Source organism: Kryptolebias marmoratus, linkage group LG22 (genome assembly GCF_001649575.2).
Source record: "Kryptolebias marmoratus isolate JLee-2015 linkage group LG22, ASM164957v2, whole genome shotgun sequence".
NCBI classification, from domain to species: Eukaryota; Metazoa; Chordata; class Actinopteri; order Cyprinodontiformes; family Rivulidae; genus Kryptolebias; species Kryptolebias marmoratus.
In genome coordinates this window covers 16,028,419-16,050,475 of record NC_051451.1, presented here as the reverse complement: position 1 = coordinate 16,050,475, position 22,057 = coordinate 16,028,419, and the positions used below count along the sequence as shown (strand labels likewise).

Here is a 22,057-nt window from a genome sequence, read left to right as displayed (position 1 = left end):
GGGGGGGGGGGAGTCTGCCCACAGTCAGGAAAAATAAGCGCTGATTTTGGGGGAAAAGCAGCACCCGAACAGCGGGTGTGCGAGGAAATTATTGAGGAAAAGATACAAACACACAGGGAAGGCATATGCACATAATATTTACAGAGGTAATTCTAGTGGCTGAAGGGAAAAAATAAATAAATAAATAAAAAAATAAAACTTTAATTGGATCATCAGAGAGTGGAAGAGGCCACATGTTAAGTGTTTTGTACCTACTGTGAATTATTCAATTGACTGGAACTGAAACATTTAGCACTGAGTAAACAAAGTTAAACAAAATATAGATATTTTCCAAAGATTTATAATAAAAACAGACCTTTTAATGAAGATAGACCAAATTTATCCTTACACCAAACCTGTCTCCTCTATGAAGCATTGTTTGGATTGACTTTATATGTGGGAAAAGATTTAAACAGCAGTGGCTCTCAGCTTTCCAAAGTTCTCGGGACTCTAGCAATCACACAGCAATGTGTCCGGGTGTACTATTTTGCTGCATCATCCTATTATGTGAAGATACATAATTTTTTTTTATGCTAATTGCGTCTGATTAATTTAGATTTTGTTTTAAATCATTCACAAATCTTAAAGTTCTTTGGTCACTTGGTAGGATTCGAAAAGTATCACGAGTCTTTAAATAACTTGAAAAGTGTTTGCTGCTCTTTCCACTCATAGATAAAAACAAATCTTGCTAAACAAATATTACCAAAAACAATTCCCAACCTGATTGCGTGTTCTGTCTGAGACTGACCCGTTTTCTAAAAGATATGACACATATTCACTGCAAAATAAGACGCGTATTTAACTAAAATCCCACTTGGAATGTCAAGTAGAAAAATATTAACCAACGTGTAGAAGAAATTGCATAATCTGGAGAATTTGTAAAAAAAAGTAAAAAAAATTATCCATAGGTGGAAATCTGTAGTGCAGTTTGCAGCTGAAGTTATCCACAGAATAAATCAATAGGTATTTGCTGTGCCACTGACATGTAAGCCAACATCAAGGAGTATATAATCCTCTAATATATACAGTATTTAATCATGTGTACGCACGCCAACTGGATACTCACCACCACTTCAGCAGTGCTGCTGAAACCTTTTCCGTAGTTATCTGTGGCAACAACTACAAACTTGAAATAGGACCTGCGCATGTTTCGAAACATCATGGCCGACTTGATGATGCCCGTGTAGGTCTCGATGACAAAGCTGTCCTGGCCTTCTGTTGAGGGCGGGATTATGAGGCGGTATGCCATGGCACTGAAGTTTCCAGTGTCCCTATCAGTGGCCTGTGATAAACAAACAGAATGTAACCTTAAATATAACAAATATTGCAAATGGTCAAAACACTGATGAGAAAATAGGACCTTTAGAAAGTAATGCAACATAAACAAAATCCATAAACTTAGTATTTGATTTCAATATATATTGACCCATTAACCACTCGCCATTTAACCTTTTTCACAGCAGATATTTTAAGTTTTTTTCAGCACAGATAGCACAGGTGTAATAACTGATCTTACCAATAACTAAGTTCCTTGTAGTGTCTTCATAAAACACTATGACACCATGGATTCACTGTGGAATATAGTCTTTATCAATAAAGCAGTGTGTTACTAATTCTATGCAATCCTTCCTAAGATATATCAGATGTCAGTGCTGTTTAGTTTAAATCATATTTTAGTTCACTTCCAGCCATATAAAATATGCTGTTTTGTAAAATTAGTCTAAACAGAGCAATATTTTTTGGGTATGACTCAGAGCAGATTTACATACACAATACTGCATTCATTTCAAATACTGCTGTTATTTACATATGATAAATGGTTAAATTTTATGATGAAAAACCCCATATGTCAGATTATACAACTAACTGCTTAATAGTTTTTTAGTGTGTGTGTGTTTGTGTTATTGTTTTAATATTTCTGACAAAAGTAATCTAATTGTTCACCCATTTCTGGTCTGTTTTAGGTCTTCATATCCTTCAGAAGAGCCTGTCTGGCTTATTAGCTTATAAGTGCAACACTTTGACTGTCTGCCTGCCACTTGACCAAGGGCTGTCAAATGAGGCTTTTCCTAAGGAAGGAAAAGAAACAAAACACAGCTGCTAGATGTGCTTAACAATGATCCTATGGGAGAGATTGAACCGAAATATAAAAGTTGTGATCAGACAGAAAAAGAAAAGAAAAAAAAATGCTGGAAGTTGTTTCAAAAGCTCCGAAGAGCAAAGAGAACCCACAGAGTTGGGAGAATTTTCTCTGCCTGATCATGACAGCATTTTTGCAGTGTATGCTTATAAAAATGAGAAAAGTGGAGAACAAAAAAATAAAGTGTCAGGTCTAAGAAACTATCTTCAGCAAATGGACAATATCTGCAAGTTATGTTTATAGAAAAAGGGGGGAAAAAAATCCAGCAAAAACCAGACAGAGCCTGTAAGATGCATCATCATTGTGAGAATCGCTTGTTGGTGCTGAATTACTATTTTATATGTCAAACTGTGTTGTATTTGGTATTTTTTATGGACTTAGCAGAACAATGGAGACAAATTGTGTCTTTGTGACAGGCTGCTGGTAACAAAGTGACTTAAGATCCAATCTGAAATTGATTATGTATCTTCTCTGGCCTTGGTGTTCCACATGAGGAGATGGAGAGTGTCGCTGGGGAGAGGGATGTCTGGGTTCCTCTCCTAACCTGGTTGCCCTCGTGACCCAACCACGGATAAGAAAATGAATGGATTGGATGGATGAACTGTAGATCAAAATTAAGTGATTTAACAAGAAAAAAAAACAAAAACTCAAAAATGATGAAGGGCTGGACTCATATGGAGTGAAAAGAAGCCAACGTCCAAATGAAATCTTGAAGAACTATAGCTCAAAACCACTTTAAACAATACCAAGAAAATTTGGGTAATTGGAAGCAAAATATAACGAAACAAAGAATGACTCAAGATTTTTGCATGGCACTGTAGGCTATATATTCTGATTAGCCACCTGCTATAGCTCACATGCGAGGATCAATTTTTGGACTGCTTGTCTGTGCCTGGTGACAGTGATAAATAGGAGCAATCTCTTTGGTGAGGGGTGAGGCCTCAATGAAAGGAATGCATAAATCAACAGAGTCAGATGTCCTCATTGGGAAACATTTGACCATATATATGTAACAACATCATTTATTTGGCACAGCCCATTACAAGTTATCTAGACCCAGGCTTTCACAGAGTTTGTTGTACAATGTAAGCTGCCAGAAGACAGCACAGGGAAGGTCTGCGGCGGGATAAACTATTGCAAAAAAAGAAAAACAAAAAAACTTTGAATGTCCATCTTGTTAAGAAAGAAGAAGAGGGGGACAAAAATCATTCCATGTGTTAAAAATGGAAGGACAGCCACTCAAGGGGGTAGCTGAGAAGAATAATTTGACAACCCACGAGTCCCATTACTTTCTGATTAAAAGTAAGTTTCACACAAAGAACCATGTAATCATGCAATCAGACTTTTTTTTCCCTTTTATACAACATACGTTTATCTAGTGAATGAAATATTTTTCTCTTAACTTTATCACATCACCAAAAATAGACTTTGGAAAGTTCTTCTGCTTGCAAAAAAATGTGCCTGCTTTATTCTAATTGTGTCACAACTATATCTGGTTAGTGGCCAAATGGAACTTCTGTGACAGAACATGAAATCTCATTATTGCTTTTTTTAATTAACTGGTAATGTTTTAAATGATTATCTCAAAAGAAGAAGAAAAGGCTTTGTAACTAATTACCTTAAATAGGATACAAACAATTGTGGTAAAAAAAATATTATTCGCTGTGTTCTGTAATCCAAGATAATTGAAGCCACTCTGTGGTTTTTAGTACTAATTTGCAATGCTATATGAGTTTTTACCAATTCTACATATTTTAAAGACTATGAATAGTTTTTAGAAAGCAGAACACAATTTAAACACTACTTACAAGGACATAACCTAAAAAATGTTACCTTCTTTTTGCTGAGAAAAGCTGACTCTTTCATTTACTTTGGGTACAAAAAAGTCTGTTTCTCTGCCAAATGACATACTCAAAGAGCACAGCTTATTGATGTGTGAGTCAATACAACACTGTCAGAGCAAAGCACACTGTAGACACTGGCTTTTTCTTACTATAAAGATTTCAATTTTTCGGTTCAGTAAAAAAGAATCTATCAAAATATTCTTGGACGTGTACAGCCTTTGTTGTTTTCTTTGTCCGCAAGTTTTGACTCTGCAGTGTGGGTAATACAAGTATACACAACTGCAACTGGAAAAACATGTCACATTTTCATTTTTAAAAATGCATTTATTATTATCTGTGCCAGTTATTTTGTTTGGAAAGGTCTTTTGAAGTCCATATTTTACAAACATTTTTGTATTTACAAAAACATTTTAAACCAGCCAAACATTAAATATTGAATGCCTAGCATTTCTTGAAGGCATGCATAATGCCTTCAATGCCAGAGTTTTCAACTAAATTCCTCTTTTCTTGAAAAATTACAGAGCTTTAGTGTTTTAGTCAAACATCAAAAACATTGTTATGAATTATCACATGCAATATCACAAGATCTTGGACAGTCTGGTTATCACAGGAGTATATGTGCAGATTTTAACCAAATATTTGTAAAACTGACTAAATTATAGCTATTTCTTTATTTTCTAAGCTTTATTTGCAATGTCCACCATCTTGAATAGTGCTGACTCAAAAGTTGTCCAGTTGTAGATGAGCAGTGATTATTGAGTTTCATTACAATCCATTAAGTGGTTTATAAAATATTTTCCTAACTGACAGACATGACTCTCAGCTGCCACCACACTACATTTTGACTGAGTTACAGCCATTTTTCTGTGCTGGTTGATTAGCTGTAGCAGCTATCTTGAATTGAGTTGGCTCCTAAAGTTAATCAGTTGTTAATGTACATCTAATAATTACTTTCTGGAAGTTTCAATACGATCTGTTCACTAGTTCATGATAAATTTTGCTAACTCAACAGAAAGGCACACACAGACACTGACACCTGCCACCGCCAAAAGGTGGGTGATAATAAACAAGTTGGAGAAGAGGCAAAGGAAGACAGAAAATGGTACTGACTAAACAAGTAGCAGTACTGAATAACAGTCGGAAAATAACCATTTTTACAGATTTTAAGGGGTCACAAAAGTTCTGAGTACACCCGAGCCACCGCAAGGTGTGCCAATTTAATATTTTATTCATACAGTAAATCCAAGCCTAATTGTGTTCCATCAGCCTGTCATACAACAAAATAAATAAATAAATACAGAAGATGACAACATAAAAAAACTTCGAAAGAGCAGCCTGCTAATCAGACAGGGTGTCAAATCATAGTTGTGCGAACATAACATTATTAGATAATTACACTGATTACACCAGTCAGCTACCTTCTTGTAAATGGGCAGATTGTAAAACTGACAAAAATATGTTCTAAGCAATGATGCTGCAGATCAAACTGTCCTGCTGATCGGACGGATTGTCAAAGCCAGCCTGCTTAGGAAGTGAAGAATGAGCAAGACCATAAGCAGGTTGTTACAGCCTATCTCATCCACAAATGCTGACACAAAACATGAAAGAACAAAATGGTCAGAAGAGATGTTTTCTTACCACTATCTTGAGCACAGAACTGAAAATCTTGGCGTCTTCTGTGACGCCACCGATATAGAGTGTCCTGGAGAAGACGGGAGGGTTGTCATTCTCATCCTCAACCTCGATGTACACTTTGGCTGTGTTTGCTGCAAAAAGTGGACAGAACCGGGATAAATGCAAGCCCTTTGAAAGACATCCATAATCAGCCACAAATGTAAATCCAATTTCCTTTTTCACCAGCTTTGTTAAAAATCAACAAATAAGGCAAATGCAGTGTTACATAAGTCTGTGTAAGTCACTGCATGTGAAGTGTCTGAAAACCCTGGTTGTTGCTCCCTCACAAATTTATAAAAAAGGGTTAAGCAAGTTTATATCATCAGCAGCCAGCAGATCAATCAGTTGTATGAACTGCAGATGATCAGATGATGCATAATTTGGACCTGGAGCTGTCAGATGAGCGTAACTTTTTTATGGTCATCAGCTTGTCCACATCTTCAAAGTAAAGCTCAAAACTATTCCCAAGAATACTTTGATATTTAATTTGATATGCAAATGATCTCAGTGTGCCAAAGTTAAAGCTTTTTTAAATAAACTCCCATAAAAAAAGACGATTGCTTTGGTTAATTCTGAAATCCATTTCTTATCCATTTTGTATCCCAGGCAGCAGATTCACCTAACTTCTGAGTAAATCTTCATTCATTTTGAAGCATTTTTCAGCTGCACTGAAATAACCTTTTGAAGTGAATTTTAAATTTGCATGCAAAAAAGATAAATATTTTCCCAGTCTCATAAAAGAGCGTTACAATCTATTTTGGTAAAGTTGACAAATTAGTGCCAATGATGAGGAAGTTAATTTTGTTTGGATCTCACAAATATTAAACAGGGAGGAAAACTAATTGAGAAGTATGTTTCTGTCTTCCCTCACTGCTCCATAAGTAGATCGGGAAAACAACTTGATCAGTTTGCACTCTATTTACGAGTTTTTCACAGAAATATTATTTACTTGCAAACTGAGCATATTACACATCTGAAAAATTATAAAATGATGAAATGTGTTTCTCTAAGTAATTACTTTTTGGTGAGTTCTAAATTGCATCATTAACAACAGTAGGATTGTTTTCTCAACAGGCTGAGGCATGATAACAAATGGTGCAACAGGCAACTATTTTTGCATACAGAATAATTAAAAGTACAGTTAAAACAACCTGACGAAAAGTAGAAGCAAGACGACACAAAGTAGGCATGGATGTGCAGAAATGTGAAGGCTGAAGTGATGTCTACCAGCTCAAACAGCAACCACTTGAATCTTACTCCTGATTGTGGTGAGTGGTTAAACTAATCTAGACTGATCATTTGGCTTTTTCCATTTGAAGCATTCTGGTTTTACAGAGCTGCAAATAGAATGGGTCAAAGTGGCCAGCATTTTTTTTTTATAAATTGTTGGTTTCAAAGTAAAAGTAAAACATTTTCATACAGTTTTATAATAACAAAAACACAACAACGAACATTATATTTGCTAGGAATAAACTGCTCTAAATGTTACAACACTAAAACCATATTCTATTCTATTTCACCCCATTCCCTACATATTTTGTAAATTCATGACAAGGGTGTTCTGATCTCTTTTGAGATGTAAAAGCAAAGGTAAGCTTTCTAGACACATTTCAAAACAAAAGAAAGGGGGGTGAATTGCAGAAAAAAAACTAAAAAAAACTGAACAAGTATTTTCTTCATTAAAGAAATAGTTTTGCTTACACCAAAAAAGATACTTTATTGCCTCAACAAAGTTTATAATGTGTAATTCAGTATCTTCTAATCTACTGTATTATGTTTGTTATCACTGCTGTTTTTTTTCTTTAATCAATATAAAATAGATAAACAAATGTGCAAAGTTTGTTGTGGGCATGGTAACTAGTTTTATATGTCATGTATGTGCATAATGACTTTAAATCTGTTTACACAAAAGGAATTGGCAACATCTGATGGCAGATCAGTTTCTTAGGTTGCAGTGAAATATATTTTAACCGCTTCTCTTTGTGACTTTGGGCCAAGGGGGAACTGTATAAGTAGGGTTAGGGGAAACACGAAAGAATGGTTTTCAGCCCGAAACTTAAACATAACTTTTTGTGAGGCTTAAAATATTCGTCTTGCCCCTTTAATGAAAAAAAATAAAAATAACTATGCATTAGGAAGAAACCTTTCCAAATTTTTCACAGTTCCACTTATGCCGTATACAGCACACATATGTACTGTGAAAAATCCTTCCAATACTGCAGTTTAAGTAAATGCAATGTCAGGGACCATTTTTCTTTTGGCAGAATACAAAAATGCAAATTTGTATGGAACTGGCACTAAGGATGCAGCAGTAGAATTGGACAAACAAAATGCAGCACATCAAATTACACACAATAGCTTTGGTGTGAAGCACATGGAGAGGACTCAAGGGGATAAGAATGAGGTCTGCAAATGTTTTCCCCTTTCCTCTCTTTGTAAAAGTAGCCATTTTCCTTCAAGACATAAATACATAAATACGGTGTATCCCCTATTCTACTCTTCTCTCTGACACACTCATAAACATGCATAAAATAAATCCATTAAGATTGTGTCTAAGGGAGAGTAACCTGAAGTCCTTCAAAGAATGCACTACCTTTTAGAAAACATGTTTTTTTCTTGGTAGTGTATATTATCTTTTTCAAAAATATAACACATTCATATGTACATGTGTGTGCTGTATGTATACTAATTGCAAGGACCTATACAGCATCTAAGTTATAGGAGGGTAAGATGGCTGAGATGACCTGTCCATGCAGGCAGCTAATGCTCTGCTAAGTTTAGAAATATAAATGTATTACTGAAAAAAAAAACATTCTCCATCATTAAACCCACATTAATTAATAGAAGTAAGAAAAAAATGTATTTGCCCTCTTAGTTAGAGTGCAAGCTTTCCCCAGTGTGTAGAGTCCTTTACTTTTATGGTGTATGTGCCTGACTACTGTTTACTTGTAATTACTGTCATTAGTACGTGAGAGACACACAGTATGAAAAAGGAGAGGCAGGAGGAGTGTCTTATTGATTATTCATTCAGCCTTATTTGTAGCTAGCACTTCATTCATCATTATAGTAGGCTTGTATGTCAGTAAACTGGCCATTACTGGGTCTAATAATATTCCATCTGAAGAAAGGACATCAGAGATTGTGTAATCTGACGTTTGTGTGTGTTGCAAACAAACTACATATTTACTGGAGTTTCTATTTTTCAAAGTGGAGGAAGTGAACTATTTACAAAATTCCCCATAACAAATGATTTGATCGCCACTCTGCATAAAAAAGGACAGGCATTAAAGGGCAGTTATACTGAACAGATACCCAAATGCATTGGAGAAGATCCTATGTAGGAGCAAGTGTTATTATAATTTGGGCCATTCCTATTTACATGCAGCATCCTTTATTTTGTTTAGACTGCAAGTAAAAGCCCTGAAGACCTCAAAGCAGACATTTAAAGCTCAATACACAAATCAAATAGAACAGTTTAACATCCTAAAAATGGGAGCACATATGAGCTCAGTTAATTGAAAATTTCTTAAGATTAATTTTGTGCATCCACTCCTACCTTGGGGATGGCCTACCTAAATTAAAACAAATGAGCATAAACACATTCTCGTGTAACTATGCAAGTAAATACGTTTTTTGGTAGTCAGTGCTGCTCGTGCTATTTCAAAAGCACATTTAAAACAGGCAAAGTAATAAAATATAGATTCATCATAGTGGCACTGCAAAGTAGAGGTTAGAGTTGTTTCAGGGACAAACCTTGGCTACAGCCTTTCTGTGTGGAGGTTCATGTTTTCCCTGTGCATGCAGTTTGCTGCTACAGTCCAAAAACACACAAGTTTGGTGAACTGACTACTCTAAATTGTCACTAGATGTGTAGCCCTGTGATTGACTGGTGACCTGTCCAGAGTGTACCTAGCTTCTCAAGCAATGGCCAAGACCCCTGTGACCCTGCATGGAGAAGCAGGTAAAGAAAATGGACTCACTATATATGACCCGTCTCAGTCTTGTTTTATGACCCTCTTAAGTGTTTGTTTGATTGTGTGTTTACTGTATCTAGTGTGACATCCTTTGTTTGCTGGTGTAGATCCTCTGTTGGTACCTCACTTGTGTCATATTCAGCTGGGTTTGAGACATTCTGGGCAGCATCATTTGAAAGCAGTACATTAAGAGGACAATAATTCACACATGAACAAAAAGTCTTAAATTTTATGCCTGAATTTTTTTGTGTTTGTGTATATGTGTGTGTGATGACATTTTATGATTCGGTAGACTTTTTTTATGTATGTAGAGAGCAGCAGTATGGTTTTTATGCCAAGAAAGAGCACCACAGAGGCCATCTTTGCTCTGAGGATACTGATGGAAAAGAGAGGGTCAGAAAGAACTTCATTGTGTGTTTGTCGATTTACAAAAAGCATATGACAGGGTGCCAAGGAAGGAGTTGTGGTGTTGTATAAGGAAATCTGGAGTTGCAGAGAAGCCTGTTAGACTGGTATAGGACAGCAGGACAGTGGTGAGGTGTGCTGTAGGAGTGACAGATAGCTTCAATGTGGAGGTGGGAGTGCAGCAAGGATTGGCTCTTAGCCCCTTCTTGAGAGTCCAGGCAGGATGGAGTGGATGGAGAAAAGTTTCAGGAGTGATTTGTGACAGAAAGGTGGCAGCAAAGGTCAAAGGGAAGGTACATACAAGACAGTGGTGAGAGCAGCTATGTTGTATGGTTTGGAGACAGTGGGACTGGCAAAAAGACAGGAGACAGAACTGGAAGTGGCAGAGCTGAAGATGTTGAGGTTCTCCTTAGGAGGGACAAGGATGGATAGTCTTGACAATCTTGATTTTTCTGCTGATTAGTGTTTCCCTTTTTATTTTGATTGATTGATCTGCTGTTGGACAGCTTAAGGAGATCGTCTAATTTATCCAAAATTCAGAAAAGAACAACAGATTTGAAAATTAGTCTCTAAAAAAGTTTAATATAATAAAACATGCGTTATTTCTCTGCTTTTAAACATCATTAAATATACAATTAATCGAAACCGCTGGACAATTGTAGAGCAGATCTTCTGTAAATCTTTTGTTTCTACAAAAGTATATGTGTAAAATTTTAGCAATTTTTTTCTCAGGTAGAATTCAGCATGCATTATTTCACACTTTAAAATGAAATTTGTAAAATAGTTTGATTTGAATGAACTAAACATGAAACTAAAATAATAAACCAGGCAACTCTACTTATTCATACTCACTCACAAGGAGGGACATATTTATTTGAGAAAATGAAAAATTGGAAAATCACATATATCAAAACATTTCATCACTGAATTCAGACACAAAAGCTAACAAAATAGAGGAATTGCGAAATAATTATATTTTTGAAGAAAGACTATGTCTAAACCACTCCCAGATACACCCTTCATCACAGTATAAAAGCACCTCATCCCACTTTTCTGACGTGTCGGATCTTCACACCTTCCTCCTCCTTTAATCTTTGAATTTAGTAATACCCGGGGGGTATTATTTTATTTCTGAACGCCAGCCAAAAAAGAAAAAAAACTTAAGAGTTCTCCCCAGTAAAAAAAACAAAAAACCTTTAGATGCAATGAAGAGCTGATCTATCTTACTTTTAGAAGGAACTCGCAGGTTGGACATGACCACCAGCATAGAATCTGCCTGGACCCTGAGGATGTAGCTTGTGATATTCTCATAGTCCAGGAGTTTGGCAGTGGAGATGACGCCTGTCCTGTTATTCACCTTAAAGTGACCTAAAATCAAGAAAATAAGTAAAAAAAGTAAAAAGTGTCACAAAGACAAAAGTGACACATTCAAAATAACAGAATAGATGGAGATTTTGGAATGTTGCATAATATTTAGCTTTTTTTTATTGTTATTTAGCTTTTGAAGTTCAAGAGTTGTTCAAGTGCATAACAATAAAGGTCTTCTGACACCTTTCTTTTGCTTCCTTTCTTTTCCCTAATTTATACACATATTTTCTGCTTGAGGCTGAAAAGGTTACCTTACTTCTTTCTGCTATTCTCTTATTGCCTGGATGTAATTTTCTTCAGAGTTTGCCTACAAGTGTAAACAAAGCAATCTACAGTTTTGAACATGGCAAACGATCTTCTCTACTTCTACACAAAAGTAGAAATAACAATTAAAGAAAAAACTGCCCTCAAAACGCACAATTTTTAAAATACTCTGTTTTTAAAACTCTTTATAATTTATATGCCCTTTAGACATTACATTTTTACAGCTAAGAAAATGATTTGACAGAAACTTATCGTCTCTTTATGGCAAAAATAAAGAACAATGCTTTATACTTCAATCCCAAATTTCCTGTAATAAATTTTAAGTGAGTTTTTGGCAGAGTATGTTAGGAAAAAAACGTAATCTTGTACAATAACTTGAGTAAATATTCACTTAGGGTTTGTTTCTTGCATGGTGTATGATATGTAGCTCATACCTAGTTCATTTCCTGCAACAATAGAGTAAAAGATGGTCTGATTGATGGCGGCAGCTAGAATAGTTCCCACTGGAGTGCCAACTGGAGCCAACTCCTTAACGGGAGGGAATCTGAAATGACGGAGAGCACAAATCATGAGGCAAATACATTTTTCAACATAGTGATAATAACTCAGTACTACAAATACAAATAAAGCAAGATGAAGGTAAAGATTGTTTTACAAAATGTGTGTGTGTATGAGTGCCTTTATCTAATCCACACACTAAAATATGTATATTCATTTGCTGTACTTGCACAGTGTATGCACCCCAATTCATGGCTAAATTTAAAGACATTAAGATTCCGAGCTTTTAAAACAATGGTCAGCAGTACGTTGAGATTTTGTAGATGTAACTCAAGCTTTTAAATTGAAAGAAATCTGCCTAAGAAAATAAAGTTTGGGTGTCTGTAGAAAATGTCTAAAAACATGTAAGGTTGTAAAAATATAACAAAAAAAAAAAAGAAATACTTTTGACCATATGTTTACAAGATAAAGTTAGATTTTGTCATCTGCTTAGACACAGTTACCATTGACCTGCGAACACCCAAGCCCTGGATGCTAGTCTATGCAGACATTGTCTTTCTGATGAGGAATGACTTGGCTCAATGTTCAGGAACAAGTGCAGTGCTGGAAGGATCAACCTGACAAGAATGGCATGATGGTCAAAAAGAAAAAAAGAAAAAAAAAGACGATGGATATGGACCACAAACAATCAGTATTGTCACCATAAGCAAAGAAGCCCTTGCAAAGGGGGCCCATTTCCGATACCTGAAATCAGCTTTTAGCAGCGGTGTTGACCTCCTGCAAGCACAGGTAACCACAGCATGGATGAGGTAAAGGCAAGTGTTTAGAGTTCTGTGTAATTAAAAGGTGCCAGACTGACTGTCACCCTCTCTTTTACACTTCTGAACATTGGCTACCACAACAAAACAATCAAGCTCTTCATGTAATGAACATGCAAATGCTGTGATAGTGCCTAGGACTGAAAACTATGTCGGGACTGACAACTCCATGAATGAATACATTCAGAAAAGTGTAGGCATTGCACTAATTATAGAGAGGTCAGAAGCAAGATTGCTGAGGTATGGGCATGTGGTTGAAAGCGCAGAGGACTCACTAACAAGGTTGACTAAGAAAGTGTTGTATGGATCAAAAAAGACATAAAGACTGGCGATTGCTTTAGAAGATGCCCTCGAGAAATCAAATGGTTCTTTCAAAGTGGACGCCTGTAGCTTCACAGTAGGTCTTGAAAGGGAAGTAGATTTGAAAGTTCAGCTTGGCACAAGTACTTATGTGACTAAAGTGGTTTGAAATGTGATATTCTTGTAAACCCAAGCATCTAAAAAAAAGCAAGGTTTAAAAGTAAGTATATCCTTGGCATTGTGAATTAGAAGTATCCGTTTTAACAGACTAATATTTGAAGGTGCTGGAAAACACTTATTCCCAGTTACAAATTATTCCATTTGCTTTCATTTATTTTCTTCTTTAACAATAATTGTATTCAGCCTCCAGATTAACCCAAAACAAACCTTTTCATCTCTCTGGCAAATGATTGAGTTTCCTCTGGGCACATTGTTGTAAAAAAACAAAAAAACAAAACAGACAGCTTATACATAAATTATTAGGACTTTCTTGAGGAAAATGAGGAAAAATACAGTAACCCAACATGTCTAAAAATAGCTGCATAGTAATGCATAAGAACATTTAAAACACTCACTATTCACTTCTGTAAGGACACGAGCAGCCTCTTCAAAAAGAAAAAATAAAACTGAGCTATGAAGTAAACATCTTAATTGTACATCAAATTGTTTACTTTACTGTCATTTGTGTACACAAGCTTTGCAGAGTATGAATTCTTAGGTTAGTGGCTGTATTGTTATTAGGCAATGGTCTTAATTTTTGGTTCACAAATTCTCACTGAAACAAAAAGAAAAACAACAAACTGCTTTAAGAAAAGCAAGTTGTTTGCACAGGAGGTCACATAATACCTTAAATACTTACAGTATATGAGGCTTTTTTGTTATTCATTCCTTTAAGTGCTGTAAGTAGGTTCAAAATTTAAACTTTCAAAAAAAAATAACAGGAAAATGCCTTAATTATAATACCTAAAAATATAAATTCTTAGACACAACTAAAATATCTTTGTCAAACAATTCAGAAAATTTTCACATGGAGTTACACAGTCTTATGCCTGGCAATCAGGCATACACATGCATATAATAAGGAGTATAATAATATCCAGCAGACATGATTGTCAGCACATCTTACACAAATTATAGCTACCATAAATAGAAAGGACCCTTGTGGTTGGTGTGAGAGGATTTAAGCTGATAATGTCATCTCACTGTGAAAACCCTTTGTGATTCTGTGCCTGCTTCTTTTCTCATTGTTGCTTATGAGGCATTGTTCAGTGTATGAGTTTCATAGTGATATGCTATGTTTTTAAGGTTTTTATTTGAAGGTTGATGACACTTAATAGAAACAGTAAGATATCTGTTGGAGGGTTTTATGAGCAACACCTAAAAACCTAATTTGGGACTGTCACAATTTTATTATACAGTCAATGTCAAAGTCAAGGGGGATCGTTAGATTTGAGCAGACCCTTGTTCACATAGTATGTACTGACTGCTCAATTAAAACATTTTTAATTGTATTTGAATGTTACATAAACCACATAATATGTAACATTTTCTGGAAAAAATGCCTAGTCAAGTAATCTCTTTAAGATTTGATCAACTTTCTTAAAGCAAGTTCCCCTTAAAAAACATACAAAACAACTAAAACCTATATTGAAAAATACTTTACAAAAAAGCTATTTATTGATGTATAAAACAAAACAAAACCAAAAAAACAAGAATTGTATTCACATATAAAATGAAAGTCATTAATTTGTTGTCGGTATGCACTGAAACAGGAAATATATGTATGCAATACATTAAAAAAGTATTTGATGGACAATAAAAAGACACTTTATATTTAAATATATATATGTCTAAGTCATAACAGCTATTCGGTTGTACAGTGGAATTTATAGGATGTACAAGTAACCAAACTACATGTGCCCACAAAGCATTTCAAAACAAATATTGCAGCAGCACTGACATGTAGATTTTCTGTTGTTTGTATCTCACTGAACAACTTCTGATTAATTTCCCAGGTAACCCTCCTGAAGCCCTTGTAATTGAAGAGAGGATGAAAGGCCATTGTAACTTCTGGTCCATTTGACCTGAAGGCCATGGAAGGGGTAAGAGGCCTTCATTGAACAAGTAGTGTCTCCGTGGCATTCAGGAGCATGAAGGATCATGCTTCACACTAACTTATTAATGTTCCTTTCACAAGTATACTACTTGCTTGGCTCAAGAGCAAAATAACAAAACAAATCAGTGGAAGACTCTTGAACAACTTTAGTTGTGAAGAAGTTAAGCAAACACAGTGAAATTCTAAAAAAAAGACTAATCATTTTCAATAAATAATAATAACATCTAAAATAAACAGCAGCAACAAATGTGTCTTTGTACCGTACACACAAAACAGTGAGTTCCATTGACCAGCAGCTGCAACATTGAAAAGGCTGTGTAAAACAGGCAATTTATACAGCAAAGAGAAGAAGACCTTTAACTGTAAAATTTGTAATCCTATCAGATTAAAGCATCACAGTATGTAGTCTGAGCATTTTATCTGTTAATTTTTTTTCTAATGGGGCAAGATAAGCTGTCTGTAGAGACACATTTTCACCACTTATAGCTCAGTGGTTGCCACTTTTGTCAGAACTCCAGTCTAGAGCAAGTCAAAAAACATATGCTGACCTATTCATAGATTTGTCTCAGCTTTATCTTTAAATATGAGCAGAAGATAAAAGACTGTTTGGAGGAGGCATGGAGCTGCACGGTGTGATTGCCAGGAAGAGGCAGAGCTGTTATCACTTCCCTACAAAGGGGCTTTGCCTCAGGGTTGTAAACTGCCGAGAAATGCCAGGATGGGTATGAAGTTGAGTGAAACGTGCAGATAAGTATAAACATGTATTCACATGTAGACGGGGAGCAGGACAGAAAGGCTGGTAGTTAATGATAGAGACAAAAGGGCAGACTAAAGTACGAAGGTTACAGGCACATAAAAGCAGCTTACTAAGCAAAAATACACTCCTATTTTTTTGAGGAGATCACAGTGAGAGTTATGAGTAGTTATAAATGCCAAGATTTGAAGAGATGAGAGCGTGTAAAAAACATGTTTTCACGAGTTAAGTGGAAGACATCTCCATAGGTCTTGAAGTTATGCATATTGCAATTTAATTTTGAGTAGGACCGCAGTTGCTTTTTATTTTAAAATGAGAAAAAAAAAATCTCATCAATGGCAAGAGTGACAGAAACAGAAGATGATTTTGACATGTCTATAGGCAGCAGAGAGTCCTGGTGTCAACATGAGAGAGTGAATGACATGCAGCTGAGAAGGTGCGGGCGGCTCACATGTGTCAGCCAGCACTCTGCCCCAGGGCCAGAGGCAGAATGATGCTTACGAGACAAGGCAGAGGTGGATAAACCTTGTTATGCACCACAGGGGCAGCTGATACTGTGCCTCTACTTCTGCTCTATCTTGCCTCTTAGGCATAGCACCACAGACTAAAAAAAACTAAAACAAAACAAAACAAAAAAACACAGGACGGACATGCCAGGAGAAGCAAGATGTGACCTTGCTGTAGTCCATGTTCTTTATGTGGTTATGTAGATTGCTGCAATAAGGTGTTGAACAACATCAAGTCCAGGTGTGAATCACCTGATGTGTTCCAGAGCAGACATTAAAAAGACAATGAATACACACTTAGGTATGTGCTGCAGCCCATTCTTCCTCAGTGTTGATGATGGTATTATTGCTTCACAGATTGTTCAACAGTTATGAATCATTCCAATTCAATGACTGTTATGGTGGATGAATTAGGAGCTTGTTAGTTTTTTAGTTAGCTGATGCATCACTCTAGTGTTACCCTCTTTGTTTCTGCCTGGAAGCAAATTTCTACCGTGACAAACAACAACTGATTTGACTTGAACTTAATTACACTTAGGGAATGCATTTCAGCTTCCCCTCAAACAGAAGCAGACAAAAGGGAACACATTTGTTAATCTGAACCATTGTTATGCAGTGAACAGCGACTCTGACAGCAAATTCAAAGTCAGCTTACTTACGCAGCATGATTTACGCAGGAACAAGCATGTTGAGTTGAATCTCATTACGAGAGTTCAAATTTTATTAGTGTTGTAAACATTTAAAATGAGCGGCTGGAAATTTACTTGTAAATACAGTATCGTGTTTTTCAAATGTCATTCCAGGCTCAGTGCATTTTTTTCGTCATTTAAACATGGTGTCATGTTGAGATAAGAGGTGCACCACCATCACATTTATTGCAATCATAATTCAAAGTTTGAGGTGCTGTGAGCTAAAGACTGAAGGTTATGTTTGACAAGACCAAAAAAATGGATGGTGAAGTATACTGGAGAAAGGTAAATGAAAGAAGATATAAAATCCTATTACAATGCAAGACCCTGAACCACAAAAGATGCACAAAAAGGTTTAGGGACACAGCGTGGTGTCTGATGTTCATGGTTTTACAAGGTATTTTCAGTGCTTCTATGGAGAGCACTGAAGAAGAAAGAAAAGAAGAGAGAGAAAAAAGTAGCATCTTATTTAGCACTGAAGGAACACACATGTCCCCTAAGAGCTTTCTGATGTCTGCTAAGGCACAAAGTTGCTGCAGTAACAGCATTGCTAAATGACATCTTATATATGAAAAGGCCTATAGCATACATCAGTGAGGAAGATCTTTTCCGGACACATTCATAAGACACAAAGCAGAAAAAGAAAAAAGGCTGGCATTACTATTTGAAGAAAGAAAAAAGTCCAAATTGTTCAGAGATTAATCAGACACGAGGTGACTGAAAGATGGTGTGAGACCTTGACATAAAAAAGCTACAATCTTCTTGCACAGAACTTTAAAACATACAAAAAATGAGACGTTGTGTAAAACATACTGTAAATATATCTTTTGGCTGTGGATGAAACCAAAGTACTCAAACAAAATATAAGGGGAATAAGCAAACTCCACACAAAAGGTTTCATACCTTTTTTTATTCCTATGGGGCCACAGTTCTGAGCCCCCACATAAATAGGAGGCTCTCAGTAATTATATCCTCATTTTGCTACAATGGGAAACCTAAAAACAACAACAAAAAAACAGAGACTGGTGAAGTTGTCAAATGTTAAACAAAAAGATAGAACATTTTTCCTTTTAATTAGGCTGCCTGGCAGCAGGTCAGTAACATGTGAGCATAAAGAGAACAACAAGAGGCTGGAATTAAGTGAGGAGCTAAATAAATAAAGGCAGGAAAGGGCTCAACCCCCTGTGAAATACTACTCTAACAATCTAACAGTGCAAAATACACTACGTCTTTTAAATTTACAGGTAATCTGCATATACAAAAGATGAATATTTTAATATAGAAACAGACTAAAATTATATTAAGACCACAAAAGGGGTTTAAAAACACTTGTGAAAATACAGTAACTATAGAACAATGTAAAACTACAACGACCCATGTAAGGAGGATTTGGAAACGCAGCCTTCTCTGGGCCTGATTTTATTTAAGATAGTGCACCTCAGTATACTTTATTTAAGATGGACTGAGGTGAAGATGAAAATTTTCCCATGGTTTTGTGAATCAAATTTCAAATTCAGTTTTGAAAAAGTCATGAAGTAGAGAAGAGATTGAATTGTTATCAGAACATAATTTAAAACTCTGCATCCATGTCGGCATAGAGATGTTTTATTCCACATCATTTGGATAAATTTTAGTCCTGAGATGCCATTAAAGATGAATGACATATAAATTTATTCAGCAAAACATGCTGCTATTTAACGATTGTAGTTTCAGGACCTAAACTTTAATTAACTTCTTGACTGATTCAACAAAACAAATAAGACTAATAATAGTGACTTAATGTTTTTCATTTATTTCAATGAAAAAAAGAAATGTATATAATAGGCTCTGATCTGTGGAGCAATTGAAATCATATATCAAGCAAACTCAGACATATTTTTGCTTTCTTACTTTCCAGAAGTTTAGTTTTCATACTTTGTCCAAAGCAGTTTGGAAACAAAGTTATATCCAACATATTTTAAAGTTGTGGACGCATCAAGGTGATGGATCAATCGCTTCAGTAGAGGAACTTGGGAGATTTCTACCATCCTTGAGTTTATACAATTCATTTCATGTGCTAGGTTGCCCTTCCAGTGTGCCAGCATTGCACATCTTGGGCAAAATAATATGAAAACCCAGCTCTATCAATAAAAAAATATATTAAGTCAGTTCAGTTCAAGACTACGCTTTTTATTTCCCAATTGAGGTTTTCTTAAGTCAAATATCTGTATACAAGTTTACAAGTTATCATCTTTTATAACATGCACTTTCACAGATGTGAGCCAAGTAAATACTAACACATTAGCATGTTTATGAGCCAATGACCCACACTTGCTAAGATGATTTTATAAGAAAAAAAGATCTTGTTGGAACAGTTTTCAGGAATGCTTTTGACAAGTAGTGTTTATGCAAGTATTTGAACTGAGCTGTCTTGTCATACAAAAAAAAAGGTGTTGTTTACTGGTCATCAGAAGGTCTTAACAGTTAAAACATGCACTTTTTCATTCCTTTACTTTTGCTTTGTCAGACTACAGGAATTCATTTCACACATGTAAAATCCATCGAACCGTCTAACACGCAGGAGGGGATCTGCCAAATGACCGTTTCAGTGCTGACTGATGAGTGTGTTGTCCAAACTGGGCCAGCTACTGGAGCGCTTTCAGTGTGAAGTCACGCTGTGACATCTAGGCAGTGATGGTGACCTGCATGTTTCACTGTGAAATTACTGCTGCTGTCCAAATGATCTGCTCTACCAGGCCACCACCTGCAGGTTTCAGTCACAGACAGAAATTACCAACTACTGTTGCTGATTAAAGGGACTGTGTGTTTGATTGACCAAGACAACTACAGAGATTCCTTTTAAATGTTTTCATTAAGAGTGACAACTGAGGACTACAGAACTGTGTTTTAACAGTAAAACTGTGATTTGATTGATATAGGATCTGGGTATGCCTGTAACTCAGTTTGATCTTATAGTATATCACTGAAGAGGTTGAAAGTGATCATTTTATTCATGCAGATGCACAGAAGACTCCATTAATGACAAAATTAGTAATGTAATTCAGTTGAATTTTTTTGTGTGTGCCAGCAAGCACATTTTATGTTTGCAAATAAGGTAGGACTTATAGCACAAGTTTCTGACATGAAATAAAACTTAATGAACAATTCATTTAAATGCAAGCAATCATGGTTTTTTTCTAATAAAAAATCACTGCATTCTAACCAGATGTTTTAGGAACACAAAACACAACAACAATGTGGGAAACGAATAAATAACAGAAACACTGAAGACGATTGAAAAGGTTATTTAAAAAACATGAAAAGCAATTTCATATGCAAAATATGTCCAGATGATATCAGGTTCGTTCTTGATTATAACTGCTCACATTCTTTCAGTAAAGCAAAGGTCCTGGAATTCACTTGATAATAAAATATTAGCATGTTTTTGTTTGTTTGTTTGATTATTTGTTTATTTGTCAACACTAAAATTTATAAAGTGCTCAAAACATGTCAATGTTTTTTTTTTTTTGTAAATCATGTATGAATGAATCCTGTGTCTAAAATGATAGATAGACTGACCTTACAATGGTAAATCTATTGACAGTTGATTAAATTTCTCATGTATCTAAGATTTGCTGTTGAATACGTTCAATATCTATTGACGTTTGGTTTAGGGAAATTATCAGTCATAACTGTACTGACTTGTCAGGCAAGATAATAATTTAGAATAATGTTCATGTTTTACATGCTGCATGTGCTTGCACATCCTTATCTAGACAGTCAGTTTGAACCCTTAATGGAGGGTCATGTTGCTCGTCTTCCCTGGCTCTCTGCATTGACCTTTATTTGATATTTCGGATGTGTACAAAGATTGCTAACTTTGTGTCTGTTAGACAGCCAACTGATGGCTGCCTATCGAGCAGAGACAAGTGAAAGGTCAGCATGCCTCTGGCGTTTACAGGTTTAGGGCTCGCAGCACATTCAAAACCTGCAGCTGAAAATCAATTATGCCCTTCAGATGCATGAAAGAGCTCCACGCCTAACAGCTGTGATTCAGAGGAGGAAGGAAGGGATCACAGGAGAACTGTACACTGACAGATAGACATAAATAGAGAGGTTGATCTATTTAACTGTGGGTTTGCAGTAGGGCAAGATGCCAGTGTGTAGGAGACCACATTGTAAGGTTCACAGCTCACCCTTTAAATGCATGCCAGTGAGCACAAATGAGTAGGTTGTGAGACCCTCTTTCATTTGTATACTTGTCTGGCAAAACATCAGTTGCATTAAAGATGCCAATAAAAGAGATGTATGCTATGAAAGCATGTCATCCTCCTAATTATGTGAGAATTACAACCATGTCTGTCATGATGGGCTTAACTAAACTTTTTACCCACATGCAAGAACACCATGCAGAAGAGAGATGAAAAAGATAATATTTTATTAGCAAAAACACGAACAGAAATGGGTCGAGGTCCGATCCGGGAGCCGGGCTGCTGAGTGTTTAGCGCGCTGGAGAAAACAACAACGGAGATGGTGAGTTTGCGGTCGTCGGGAAAAAGGAAACTTATCTTTTGAATGGCGAGTAGGGAGAGCTTACTTGGTCGGAGTTCTTCTTGGAACGTGGGGAAAGTAGGTGTTGATCCGGGGTCTCCTTTAGTTCCGGGTAGTCCTTCCAGTGGTTAGGGGGTG

At 36.0% G+C, this 22,057-nt stretch overlaps 1 protein-coding gene across 8 annotated transcripts in view; it reads right to left on the bottom strand.

Moving 5' to 3' along the window:
* LOC108244521 (protocadherin-15) overlaps positions 1 to 22,057 on the bottom strand; it is a 189,349-nt gene that overhangs the window by 20,846 nt on the left and 146,446 nt on the right. For all 8 annotated transcript variants that reach the window (XM_037973638.1, XM_037973639.1, XM_017430798.3 and 5 more), the window contains 4 exons: positions 12,143 to 12,252; positions 11,304 to 11,444; positions 5,662 to 5,789; positions 1,106 to 1,321 (listed from right to left, as the gene is read on the bottom strand). In XM_037973638.1, the coding sequence (XP_037829566.1) occupies positions 1,106 to 1,321; positions 5,662 to 5,789; positions 11,304 to 11,444; positions 12,143 to 12,252 (595 nt within the window). The remainder of the gene's footprint in view (positions 1 to 1,105; positions 1,322 to 5,661; positions 5,790 to 11,303; positions 11,445 to 12,142; positions 12,253 to 22,057) is intronic.